The 11,331-nt window shown below is 45.9% G+C and overlaps 1 protein-coding gene across 1 annotated transcript in view; it reads left to right on the forward strand.

Annotated features, from left to right (window-relative positions):
• Window positions 1-11,331, forward strand: part of TMEM94 (transmembrane protein 94) — a 50,337-nt gene that overhangs the window by 7,173 nt on the left and 31,833 nt on the right. The window contains exons 2-3 of the mRNA XM_057401392.1: window positions 952-1,078; window positions 2,931-3,025. Coding sequence (XP_057257375.1) covers window positions 1,033-1,078; window positions 2,931-3,025 — 141 coding nt within the window. The 5' untranslated portion in view covers window positions 952-1,032. The remainder of the gene's footprint in view (window positions 1-951; window positions 1,079-2,930; window positions 3,026-11,331) is intronic.

Genomic DNA, 11,331 nt, shown 5'->3' on the forward strand with positions numbered 1-11,331 from the left:
TCTTTGAAGAAGCAGTATGGTATAGGCCAAGGTAGTAAATCCCGGCTGGGTTGGTTTGCAGATCTTGCTGCTTCCTTGTTTGCTTGTGTTTACCAGAAGTCCAAGCTCTGAGTTTGTGTGTGATAAAAAATAGAACCAAGAGTTACTGATCAACAAAAAGTTTCCAAGACAAATCATAGCATCACCTTAGAATGCTTCATTGTGTTTCTATGTAAGAGAATTCTCTGGAGCAATGTACACAGGGCCTTTGTTTTAACCAGAAAATACGTTTTACTTATGTGGAAGGAGAACAAATTTGTGCCGTGGAAGATCAAAGGGAAATGGGCTTGAAGAAGGATGTGAGTTCTAGAGCTTCTTCCTTTCTCAATTCTGTTACAGGTCCAGCTTTGCTAAAAAGAAGAAAGGGAAAAAAAAAGAAGACCTAGTTCCCTGGAAATCTGGCATTGTTTTTATGACTTCTGGCCCACTGAATGTTGGTCGTCTGCAGGCTCAGCCCAGCAACATAGCCTTGTCAAAGACTGCATGTGCTGTTCAGCAAATGGAAGACTCATTACTGCAGGCTCCATTAGAGAATAGCTGGACAAAGCTCTTGGTAGATAAGAATAGCAAGACAAACAGCAAGGGGTGACAGCATGCTCCAGCACCTGGTGGAATCCACTGCTTTGTCAGCTTGTTTTGGAGGCTTGCCCTAAAGTGTGTCAGGGCTGCAATAATCCTGTGAGCTGCTGGGAACTTAATTCATCTACTGCTGCATTTTTGGGGGGAACATAAGCTAATGAGATCAGTTCTGAGTGAGAGGAGGTTCATGTACTATTAGAAGCACTTTCAGGTCCCCAGTTCTCCTTTTAAAGACAAATCTTATAATCTGAGTTTTGTGAATGTTATCACTTTCTTGTCCTAAATGGAGTTATATGGGGAGATTGATTAACTGCTTCCCTTCTGTTTCCACAGCTGGTGATGTGATAAGTGTGACCAAGCTCATCTCTGCCTAGGAGGCATCCTCCCCTGAGCAGCTGTCCCCTTCTGCTGCACATGCTGACAGAACCACACAGCCGTGGAGCTCAAGGAGAAGTGGCAGGTAGGTTTCCTGATGCAATATTGAGTCCTTTTAATTGTCTTTCATTATTTTGGGTCAAGGCTCACCATTTGGCATTATGGTATAACCCACAGTTAGTATCAAAGCTGAGAGTTCTGTCACCTTCAGATTCCTAGGGATGTACGTGCTTGTGTCAGTAAGCCCTTTGCAGGCTGGGACTGAGGCATCATGGTGGAGCAACATACCAAAGTATATGCTGTCACATATGCTGTGTCTTTCTTGAGTTTAAAGTAGGGCTTCAGTCCTCTGGACACTTTGCTTGACTTTGTTTGAGAGGCTGAATTCACTGAGAAGAGTTTTTAAATACACCAAGTTAATGAAATCACCTGAGTCCAGTTTTTGTGATGATAACTGGATGTATTGCTTGGGTAATTGCATGTCTAGGAAGTGCTGCAGGATAGTATTTCTACATCTGGTTTGGAAAGTTCTAGGTATGTCTAGATATTCTATGGAGGAATGCTGTCTTACCATGCTTTGAGATTCAGAGGGAAAAGAAGAGAGAGAGATCTTCATGAATAGCTGCTGTAGAAGCTAAAAAGACATATCTGCTGTGGCTGACAAGAGACTGTCAACTTGGCACATGTTACTACTTCCTAAAAGTAGAATGATTTTGATCACTTCAGCAAGCAACGTGCTGGTCACTTCTGGTTTAATTTCAGCTCTACCTGAATATTAAAGGTATTTCTTACTCAAAATTTGACCTGGTTTTTATTCTGGATCCCAGTCAGAAATGGGACAGGTAGTTTGAGACCCGTGGAGGACATTATAGATGCCAAGCTCTCAGCTGGCTCTGGTAAGAGCACATTCTTGGCTTTCCTTTTTGGTGTCTCTCTCTCCACCACACAGTAACTTTGTCTGCCAGATCATGGTACTGCCTCTCTCTTATTCTTGCATCCCTTTCTTGCTGTTTTGTTTACAGTGCTTCCAGCATCAAGAAGTGGTTTTGTTCATTAGTGCAAAATACCTTTTAGGTGATCACCTCAGATCTGCTCTCAAAGATTGCTACAGCAGTGTGACTCCAAAGCTACTCCATTTTTAACATCAGCACTTGTCTACTACACTTCTTATTTGCTGGGGTCTCTGTTCTGAAGTGTGCTTGTCCCGGAGGGTCTGGGTTTACTCATGCCTGAAACTCTTAGAGCTGCTTGTGCTTGGAGCACATGTTTGAACTGTGTTGGTTTATATCTGATTGCTGTATTACCATGGAGGTAACATTCCAATGAGGATAAATACCTAGTTATTCTCTTATTACTGACATCATAGGCTAATCTGGCATTGTTCATTTTAAGAGATGATGCAGTTACCATTCTTTACAGGGATATGTTCTGGGTAGGACATGAAAGCACCAGCACTGGCATGGCTGCAGCCACTGCAGAGCACAGTGGAGACAATTCCACTGTAGGCCACTATCTTTGGTTCATCTCTCTCTTTCTCAGATGACATTCTTTACATTCTTCCTGTACAATGCAGGAATTGCATATCAAATTGCTGGAATGGCAGCAGCATGGACAGTATTGTAACAGACCTTTAAAAGGCCTATTAGCAATGTGTCCTGTACAAGGACATTATGGAGGGATCATGGTGTTCTGAAGTCTTAGTCTCCTCTTCAGAGTTACTGAAGCTTTTTGTCCCTGCTTCCTGAATGGGGGTTAAAAATGAAGGCAAGATATCATCACACTCTTCAACAGGAATGAAACAAAAAGCCTGTTGAACCATAAAGCTGCATTTTACAACTTTGTTTAGATCTGAGGAAAGACAATGGATTTGTTCTTGTAGCAGTAGATTATTTGGTGTTAAGAAGTTTGCTCCTATTTTTTTTTTCCCAATACTGCAGATCCCTGTCTCACCCCCTTTAAAGTGGAATCCATCTTCCTTTCCATAGTGAAGAACTTGGACACATACATGCTGATAAGGGAACAAATTAACCTGGTATGTAACCTCAGTAGTAAGTTCAGTGTGCTAGTTTTATTTTCAAATGCTAAAAATCAAGTGAACCCAAGTGAAAACATCACTCTCAAATCTAGCTGAAAGCAAGCTTTTTGCTCTAATATATGTGTGTGAGAAGTTAACACTCCTGGAACAGAAGATGTGCTCAGAACACTGTTGAAGCACACATTTGTCACTCAGAAGATGAGAGACTTGTCCTCTGCTCCTGTGGGCTAATACAGTTCCCTTGACAGAAGTGGCTGAGGATCAGAGTTTGTCAGGTGTAATATAGGCCACCTTCCAATTTCTGCCAGAAGCCAGACACTGCAGAGAAAGGCAGAGTTTATTTCAGGAGCAGTGCCAAAACCTAAAATTAAATGTGCTGATATCTTGTTCTTCCTCTTCTCCTGACTTTTTAATTTTCTGTGTATTTCTGAACTGAATTTAATACTTGGGAAAGGTGCCAAAATCTCTGCTCCAAGACGAGCATATACCAAGACAGACAACAGCCACAGGACAGTGTAAGGCTCAAGAGTCTGAGTTATTTAAGATGTATTTACAGCAACACAACTAGTAAAAATCACTGACATCATTGATACCACAGTTACCAATAACAACTGACCTGGGTTATCCCAGTGTGATTGCTGTAGTCTGGATACAGCACCAGGCCAGACCCTGGCAATGTGTCCACATTGCTCCAGCTCCAGCACAGTGTGTCCTGAGCTGTCCAGAGTTGTTCCAGAGTGCTTAACAAGAGCTGCAGTCCTACCTTTGGACTGAAAATTAGCCTAAGTCCTTTGCCTCTTCTCAGTTTGCCAGTAATTGTATCTCTGGTTTATCCCTTGCTGTTCTCAAACCTCAGCTCTTCTTCCAGGAGCTTTGTCGCAGGCTGATCTTTTTCTGCACATCTCTCATCTATGCTCCAGTTTTTGTATGGGTCTCAGCCCCTGCCTTTACACTCAGCCTCTTATTTCAAGCCCCAGTTTTATCTTCACATCTCAAGTTTACAGCCTCTGCTCTCTCATTCTGCTACTTAACCCACAAATGCATAACCAGGTGCAATGTAGACTGATGTCAGAAGGAAGCTACATAGTACAAATTACTGCCCTACACAAAACACTTCAGAACAAGGCCTCTCAATGGTGGGGTAAACAAGAAGAGGCAGTTTAATCCGTTTCCAGTTGTGTTCACAACCAAAGCTGGAGTTTTTGAGCTGGAAGAAGTTTGTATCAGGACCTCTAAGCTGCGTGAAGCACAGGGGTTGTTCCTGGCATTGCACTGTCACAAGCAGGTTCTATTCACATTCACTTCAGTCTCCAGGAGCAGAACCATGGGATCAAGCGCTATGATAAAAGGAGAGGTGTTACATGTATGTTGTATGAGGGTTTGTCCATTCTTACCCCATGTTGTTGTTGTTGATCCTTTCTTCTTGCTTTTTTCTTTGTGTTGAAGTGAGTAGGTAAGTAGTTTCTTAGCGGGAAAAGAGGAAGGAAGGAGAAATTGTGTCATTAGGACATTTTGTTCCTCTCTGTGGTTTAAAATTGTCTAGGAAACAAAATGCCCTATAAGAGGATGAAGGATGTCTTGCCTCTTGCTCCCCCTGCTTTCTCCTGAAGTTACATTAAATGGAGTGTCAGCTTCCCTTCAGCTTTGGCTTTAAGAGCTTTGTGAGGTTACATACTGATGTGTAACTTAGTGCCAATGCAGGGTGATAACCAGATCCTGCTTTGGGTTTATTGTAAATATTGAGACCTCTTACTCTTTGCACATCTGGCTTTAAACATAGAACATGGGCTTTGGAGTCTGGTGAAGGAAAAAAAGTGAAGAGCTTGGCCAGGGAGGGGGGATGAGTCCTGACACCTGTACCTGGTCTTCAAAGCTCCATGATATGCTGACACCTTTGCAGTGCCTGTCTGTTCTGGTCTGGCCAGCTGTAATCCTCAGCAAGGCCCTTGGCTGGGATGGTTCCTTACCTCTATGTGGAATGAAAGTCATTGGTTTAATGGTTGCTCTGCAGAGCTTGGAAGCCCCAGGGAGAATTAAGGCAGCGCTGAAGTAGGAGCTGTATAAACCCCCGCTTATACAGGTGCTTCTTTCCAACAATGAGAAGGAAGCATTGCAGGAAAAGAATGAGAGAGAAAGCTCATTCTTCTTCACCTCCATAAGCCTTTTTATCCCATTACCTCTTGTTCTATCCAGCTCTCCCCTCTCAACACTAATCCTCTGTCTTGTCAGTGGCACTGCCCTGGTGGAAGCCCCTGGCATGGTGCATGGCTGTGAAGAATTCAGGTGCACCTTTTGTTTAGATTCTGTGGCTTGGGCTATGTGACTATTGGGTGTTGAGAGGGGCTTTTGCTGCTTTCTATTGTCAGACGGGACCTGTAGCCATCTCAAGTTGTTCAAATAGCAGATGCTTATAGTTTTAAACTGAGCTTGAATTCAAAGCTGTGGAATCATCTGGAAGTCTCTCCTAGATTTATGCGGGGAGTTAGTATTCCTGGGTCTCTCTGTCTCTATCTAGTCTCTTTCCTTGCCTGCTCAGGTGTTCTTTCCCCTGCAGTATATTTTATAGCACTTTGTCCTGTGTAATTTGCCATCTGCTTCTCCACAGACCCCTGTCTGTCAGCATCAACCCTCACTGTGCATGCATATGCATCTTTCCAGGCAGGGAACCCAGGGATTCTGGCTCTGTCGGCTCCAGCTGATGAATGAACTATTCTTACAGACATCTGGTGCTATCCTGGGCAAACTTTCTTCTCTCCCTGCTTCTTTTTCCCCCCCTTTCTCTCCCTCATCCCCACCCCCATCCACCGCCTCCTTGCTGGAGCTGCAGCGTGACTGGAAACAGGCTGAATTAATCAGCAGCCTGGTGCTTCACTCTGCTGCTTCTGTCTCATTCTCTGCAGCGCTGGGCTCTGCACAGTCTTGCTCTCTCTCCCTCTTTGCTGGCTCATTTCTGGAGAGCAGCAGCAGTGCAAGTTGCTGGGGAAGTGGCGCAGGAATTTGGCCCAGATGCTCTTTAAACAGGCTGATTTCTGGATCCCCCACCAAGGCAAATGCTGCAAAGTAAGTTTCTCTCCCTTAACATTTCAATTCAAAATGGCTTTCCCTGTCCCCCCCCCAACCCTCCCCCATTCTGCATCCTGCCTGATGTGATGGTGTGTAAAGAGCTTTGAGGTTTTGAGGAAAAAGAGGTTAAGGCAGGACGTGAAGCAGTGAATGATGATTTTAACTAGGGAATAGCTTAGTGCATTGGAGGGGATGGGGAAAGCAGCTTTCTTTCTAGAAGCAACAGAAGGGGCCAGACATGGTTTTAGGTGCTGACTCCTGCTTTGCTACCCCTCAGCCTCAAGACTTAAATTTGTCTGTTTCTTCTATGGGCTTTGATCTGTAGCTGTTGAACCTACTCATCCCTTTTAAATGTGCCTGGCATCTAGGCTGTGTCATACTTTTAGTCCCCAAAGTCTTCAGCTAAAGAAGTGGGGATGGGAAGGGGGAATGACAGATGTGCTGAAGTTCTGTGCATTTCTGAGCGTTGCTGGCTTCTGGGAGGGGATTAGCATCCTCTGGAGTAAGGTCTGCATTGGCATAAAGCAGTGTGCTGTGTGTTAGAGCCAGAATAAATCCAGACCCGTAAGTGCTCTCTGAAGTTGGAGGAATAATGTAATTAAAGCTTGATAATTGCATAGCACAGGTGAGCTTCAAAGCACTGCATAAACACTGCCTCATCCTGCCAGCAGCCTGGTGGGGCAGGTAACTATGGCTGGAGATTTGCTGTTGCAAACAGGACTGAAGAATGCACGATTCAACAGTGGGCTGGTACCTGGGGAGCGGTTGCCTCCTTCTCTGCTGTTGAGCTGCTGTAGCTGAGGGAGAAGCAGAGCACTGGGTTTTGCATTACCCATGTAGAAAGGTTGGTCATGCCTGCTGGCATCTTACTCAGTGCTTTATGGAGGGGGTAAAATGTGAATGTCGTTGTGTGGGTTAAAATGGACTCTGCTCACAGCAAAATGCAGCGATGATTCAGGCAGCTGATGAGTGTTGCTTTGGCCACATCTCTCAGAGATCTGTGCTCCTGCAGCTGTGTCTGTTTGCAGAGCAAGTCTGCAGGCCCTGTTAGCGATGAGCCTCAAAGCCAGAAGCCCCCGCAGGCACCCAGTTACCAAACTGTGGGGGCTCCTTTGTCCGGGGGCAGGGGGAGGTCTGGGCTCTGCCTTTCATACTGGTGCTGCAGATGGAGGAAGGAGGCAGTTGTTGACTGTTGCTCTGGCCATTAATTTGGGCACTGCTGTGCTGAAGGCTTTGCTTGTTTGATTTGAGACCACCAACAGCTAAGCTGTGGCTGCCAAGCTCATGGCAGGTGCCATTTAAACCAAGTTTAATTCATTGTGCCTTCTGGCACCTTTTCCAGCATGTCCGGTTTTAAAGGCAGTGGTGCCCACAGAGCCATGATCTGCTTTAAGGAGCTGCCTGAGTCCTGTGGGTATCAACACATAGCTCTTTTTCCTGAGCTTTCCAGTAGTGTTCAGGTGGGTTGGTGACCATTATAACCTTCATCACAGCTACAGTTGGTAGTCACATTGTTGAGATGGGAAACTGAGGCGCAGAGGAGCATCCAGTTGTCACACTGTCATGCAGAAATATATTTGGTGAAGTTACTCCTTCTCATGTGTTTCTGAAACTGTGCTTACATTTCAAGAGGTGTAATCCCTAAAGTAGATTAATGGCAAAATGTCATTGTTGAATGAAAAGCTGCCTTCTCTTTCTGCTCAGGAATGCGCAGTAGCTGTCAGGGAAAGCAAGAACATTCTGCTGCCCAGTTGCCCACCTCCAACTGTTGAAAACTGAGAAGTAATTGAACAGAAGTGTTGAAAAAGGGGCCTGTTGTGTGCAGCCTGGAAAGAGGGAACCAGTCTGACATACCGTTCTGTAGTGGTTTTCCATACCACTCTGAATCAAAGGGGTGGATCTGCAGGCTGTGAAAACTGAAGCTTCCAGCAAATATTCTGTTTTCTGTTCCCTTAGTTGTTCAAACAGGCTTTGTAAAGGCAGTTACAAAGTGTACAGCAGGCTTGGTGAGAACTCCTTATCCTGCAAGAGGCTGAATCCACAGAGAATGGAGGATGATTCAACTCGCTTTGAAAGGCAAAGAATGTATTTGTGTTCTGGTGTTATTTAAAACAATGTTTGGCACATGTGCTACAACACCACTTATTATATCAACATTTACTGGTACAACGAATAAATATGCTACTATAGATGTGTAATGGCTGTATGAAAAGACAAGAGGACTTCATTGTACTAATACTTCATGGCTCTTGCTCACCTGCGTACGTCTAATCTCTGCTTGCTTGTTCCTCTTGAAGGAAGGAGCAAGACCTCTGTCTTTCATTGCATAGCAGAGAATAGCTGATAACCATCAGAGATATTCTTGAATGTTTCCATGTGTCAAAGAACAAGATGGGAATTTTAGGAGGAGACATCAGGAGTCACTGGTGGTTTATGTGAGGATGGAGGTGGGCTGTGGGAAGCAGACATGGGTAGGTGGTGATGCTCAGGAACAACTTCACATCGTGGGAGGCAGAATCAGAAGATAACCACTCTTTTCCTATCTGTCAGTCTGCAAATGCCTCTGCAACCCATGAGGAAGGCAAGGGAAACCTTTTAGCTGTGATCCTCCTGGATCATTGGGTATTTGCCCAGTAATTTCTCCCTGTCAAGCTATGGGGGGGCCAGCTGAGAAGTCAAAGAAAAGTCTGCACATTCTGTGCTCCCTGTCTCCTAGCTCTGAGCTACTTCTTGTGTCCTTCCTGCAGAGCCAACGCGGCTCCTAAACCTGGGCATTTGCTATATCTAGCTCAGGTTCCCTTTCCCTGATGTTAGCAGGCAAGCTAAGCAGCAATTTAACATCTAGGATGTTTACTGCAAGTGGAGACATTGACGCATCTTTTCATCTTCCCTTCCAGTCCACACCTCAGCGTGTTCATTCCCTCTACAAAGCAAAATCACATGCACAGAAGAGATCTGCACTGTGTTTTTCCTTCACAGCCATCCTGCAGATCACAACTGAGAGCTGTGGTATCATCTCCAAGGAACAGGGTTTCAATCTTCCCTTTACCTGCCTTCAGTCATGCATCACGGACTAGAGCTGCAATAGGCAGGGCAGGGGTCATCAGTGCCCTTGGAGCCTCTTGTGCTCTCCAGCCCCTTGGGACAAAGGAGGAAGCAACTGCTGATTTTCTCCTCGGGACTTTTCCCCTTCAGGCATGGGCAAAAGGATAGTGTAGCCTTTGAAAATGCCTCCTGGTTCCCAGCAGGGGTTTGCTTTCACCTTAACCTGGAGTTTACTGGTTTCTTCTGTTCTTCAGAGAAAGCCTGTGGGTGGGATGGTGTCTTGCTGCTTTTGTTTGGACTTGAAAATGAGGGGATTACTCTTTGAATGCCACTGTCCAAAGCAAAGAGATGAACATTGAGGGGTTTATTAATGACCTGCCACCTCCTGTGAATGGCTTCTTCACACTGGGGTGCTCACGTCCTCCTCTGTGGCAGGAAGAGCACTTGCAGCTGATGAAGGCTGGGAAGATCCCTTTGGGACAGCTTAAGAGCGCCAAGGTTTGCAATATACAAAGGTTTGAAACATGCCTCATTAGCAGGTGATGGCTTCTTGCTGTGAAAACCCAGAGCTGCCCCTTGCCAGCAGCTCGGGGTGGCTCTTCTTGCCTGTCCCTTTCATTCCTTGGTTCCAAGCACATTCCCTTGATGCTCACCAGCAGTGGGTGATCCGAGTCACCACAGGCAGCCTCTCACTCCCATTATCCAGTGTTTGTTTACCACAGGCTCTGCCTGCTTTGCTGAACACTCCATGTTTTCAGTGTCAGGATGGGGGTTTAACAATCCCTGTCCTTCCTGCTGGTCTTCCCCTGCCCTGCCACACTCTGCACTTGGCCTTTCTCACCTCTTACAGCCACCTCCCTTTGTGGCTGCCCTTACTTCGACTGACACTGCAGCAGAACAGTAACTCCTGTGTAAAGACTGGAGCAGATGTACACGTATTTCAGGAACCTTTTTGATTACCTCTGGGTTTGCTGCCTTTTCCTGGTCGCTGCCTGCTGGGATGTGGCACTTTCCAGGCAGTGTGTGACTGTACTAGATGTTGGCATTAAGTGCAGTTTTCCTCTCACTTCATCTGTAGCTCTTGATGCATCCTTTGGAAGCAGTTTGGTGTCTAAGCAGACTTTGCTTTCCAGTTAAAGTCCTTATTGCTCATTCTGTGTCTTTTATTTATCTCTCTGCTCTCCCTGTGTCGGAGAGGATGTTTTTGCAGGTGCTTTGTCCCATACAACCCTCAGTGGAGAGGCAGAAACCTTTACTGTCACTTGCTCCTTGTTGCTCTCAGGCACTCCCGTTTGCAGCACTCCCGTGGTGCAGCAGCATGTTTGTTGCCATCTTCTCCTCTGGGAGTCTTTGAGAGACTCCTATGTTTAGTCCTGTGCTGATGTTACCTGGGTTGCTTCCAAGAGCACCACAGAACTGCTTCCTCTCTTCCTAAAACTGACACAGAGGATGAAAACTGCAGCAGGATTATTTTTAGTCCTGTAAAAGGGCAGCTACAGCAGCATCTGCCTGGCCAGAATTAGCTGCTTCAGGTTGTCCCTGGTAGGTGGGGAGTGTGTGTGTGTGGTACATGGTCGTTTCAAGAGCATCTATCTACTGTTCCTTGACACTCAGTTACACTTTTGGATTGGACCATCAATGCAGACGAGTCTGAAGTCCAAGATCATAGTTTCTGGTAAATGATCATCATGAAACCACTCAGCTGAGGAACAGGAAGAAAACTGCAGGTCCCAGTGAGCTGCACGTGCAGAGCTGAGTGCATGCATGCAACTCCCAAGAGCAGAGCTGCTGCACTTTGAGACCACGGTGGCTTTGGCAGGGCTGGGAAGAGCTGGTGACTGCAGTAGCAGGAAGAGCTGCAGCTCCTGCCTTTGCTGGGCTGTGTCACACTGGTGGGGACCGGAGGGGCAGCTTCCTGCCTGCTTTGTGTTCAGAAGTGCTGTAAACAGTATGAGACACCTGAACGCTTCTAACATGCAGGATATCCTGTGTCTCTGCACCCTCCTCGAAGTGTTTGTATGAAGACATGCAGTGCAGATGGTAACTTGTGTTGTCCAGCTCCCTGCTCTCTGCTGTAGCCCTCTCAGGGGCATCTGCCTGCTTCTCCTGGTTAATTCTCTTTCAGTGATCTGGTACCCACCTCGCAGCAGGGATTTGAAAGAAAGGGAAGTGCTTTTGTTCTTGCCTTGCCCAAG

This window comes from Pezoporus wallicus, unplaced genomic scaffold, assembly GCF_028554395.1.
Source record: "Pezoporus wallicus isolate ANWC-B61680 ecotype Strahan unplaced genomic scaffold, APGP_CSIRO_Pwel_v1 contig_8702, whole genome shotgun sequence".
Lineage (NCBI taxonomy): Eukaryota > Metazoa > Chordata > Aves > Psittaciformes > Psittacidae > Pezoporus > Pezoporus wallicus.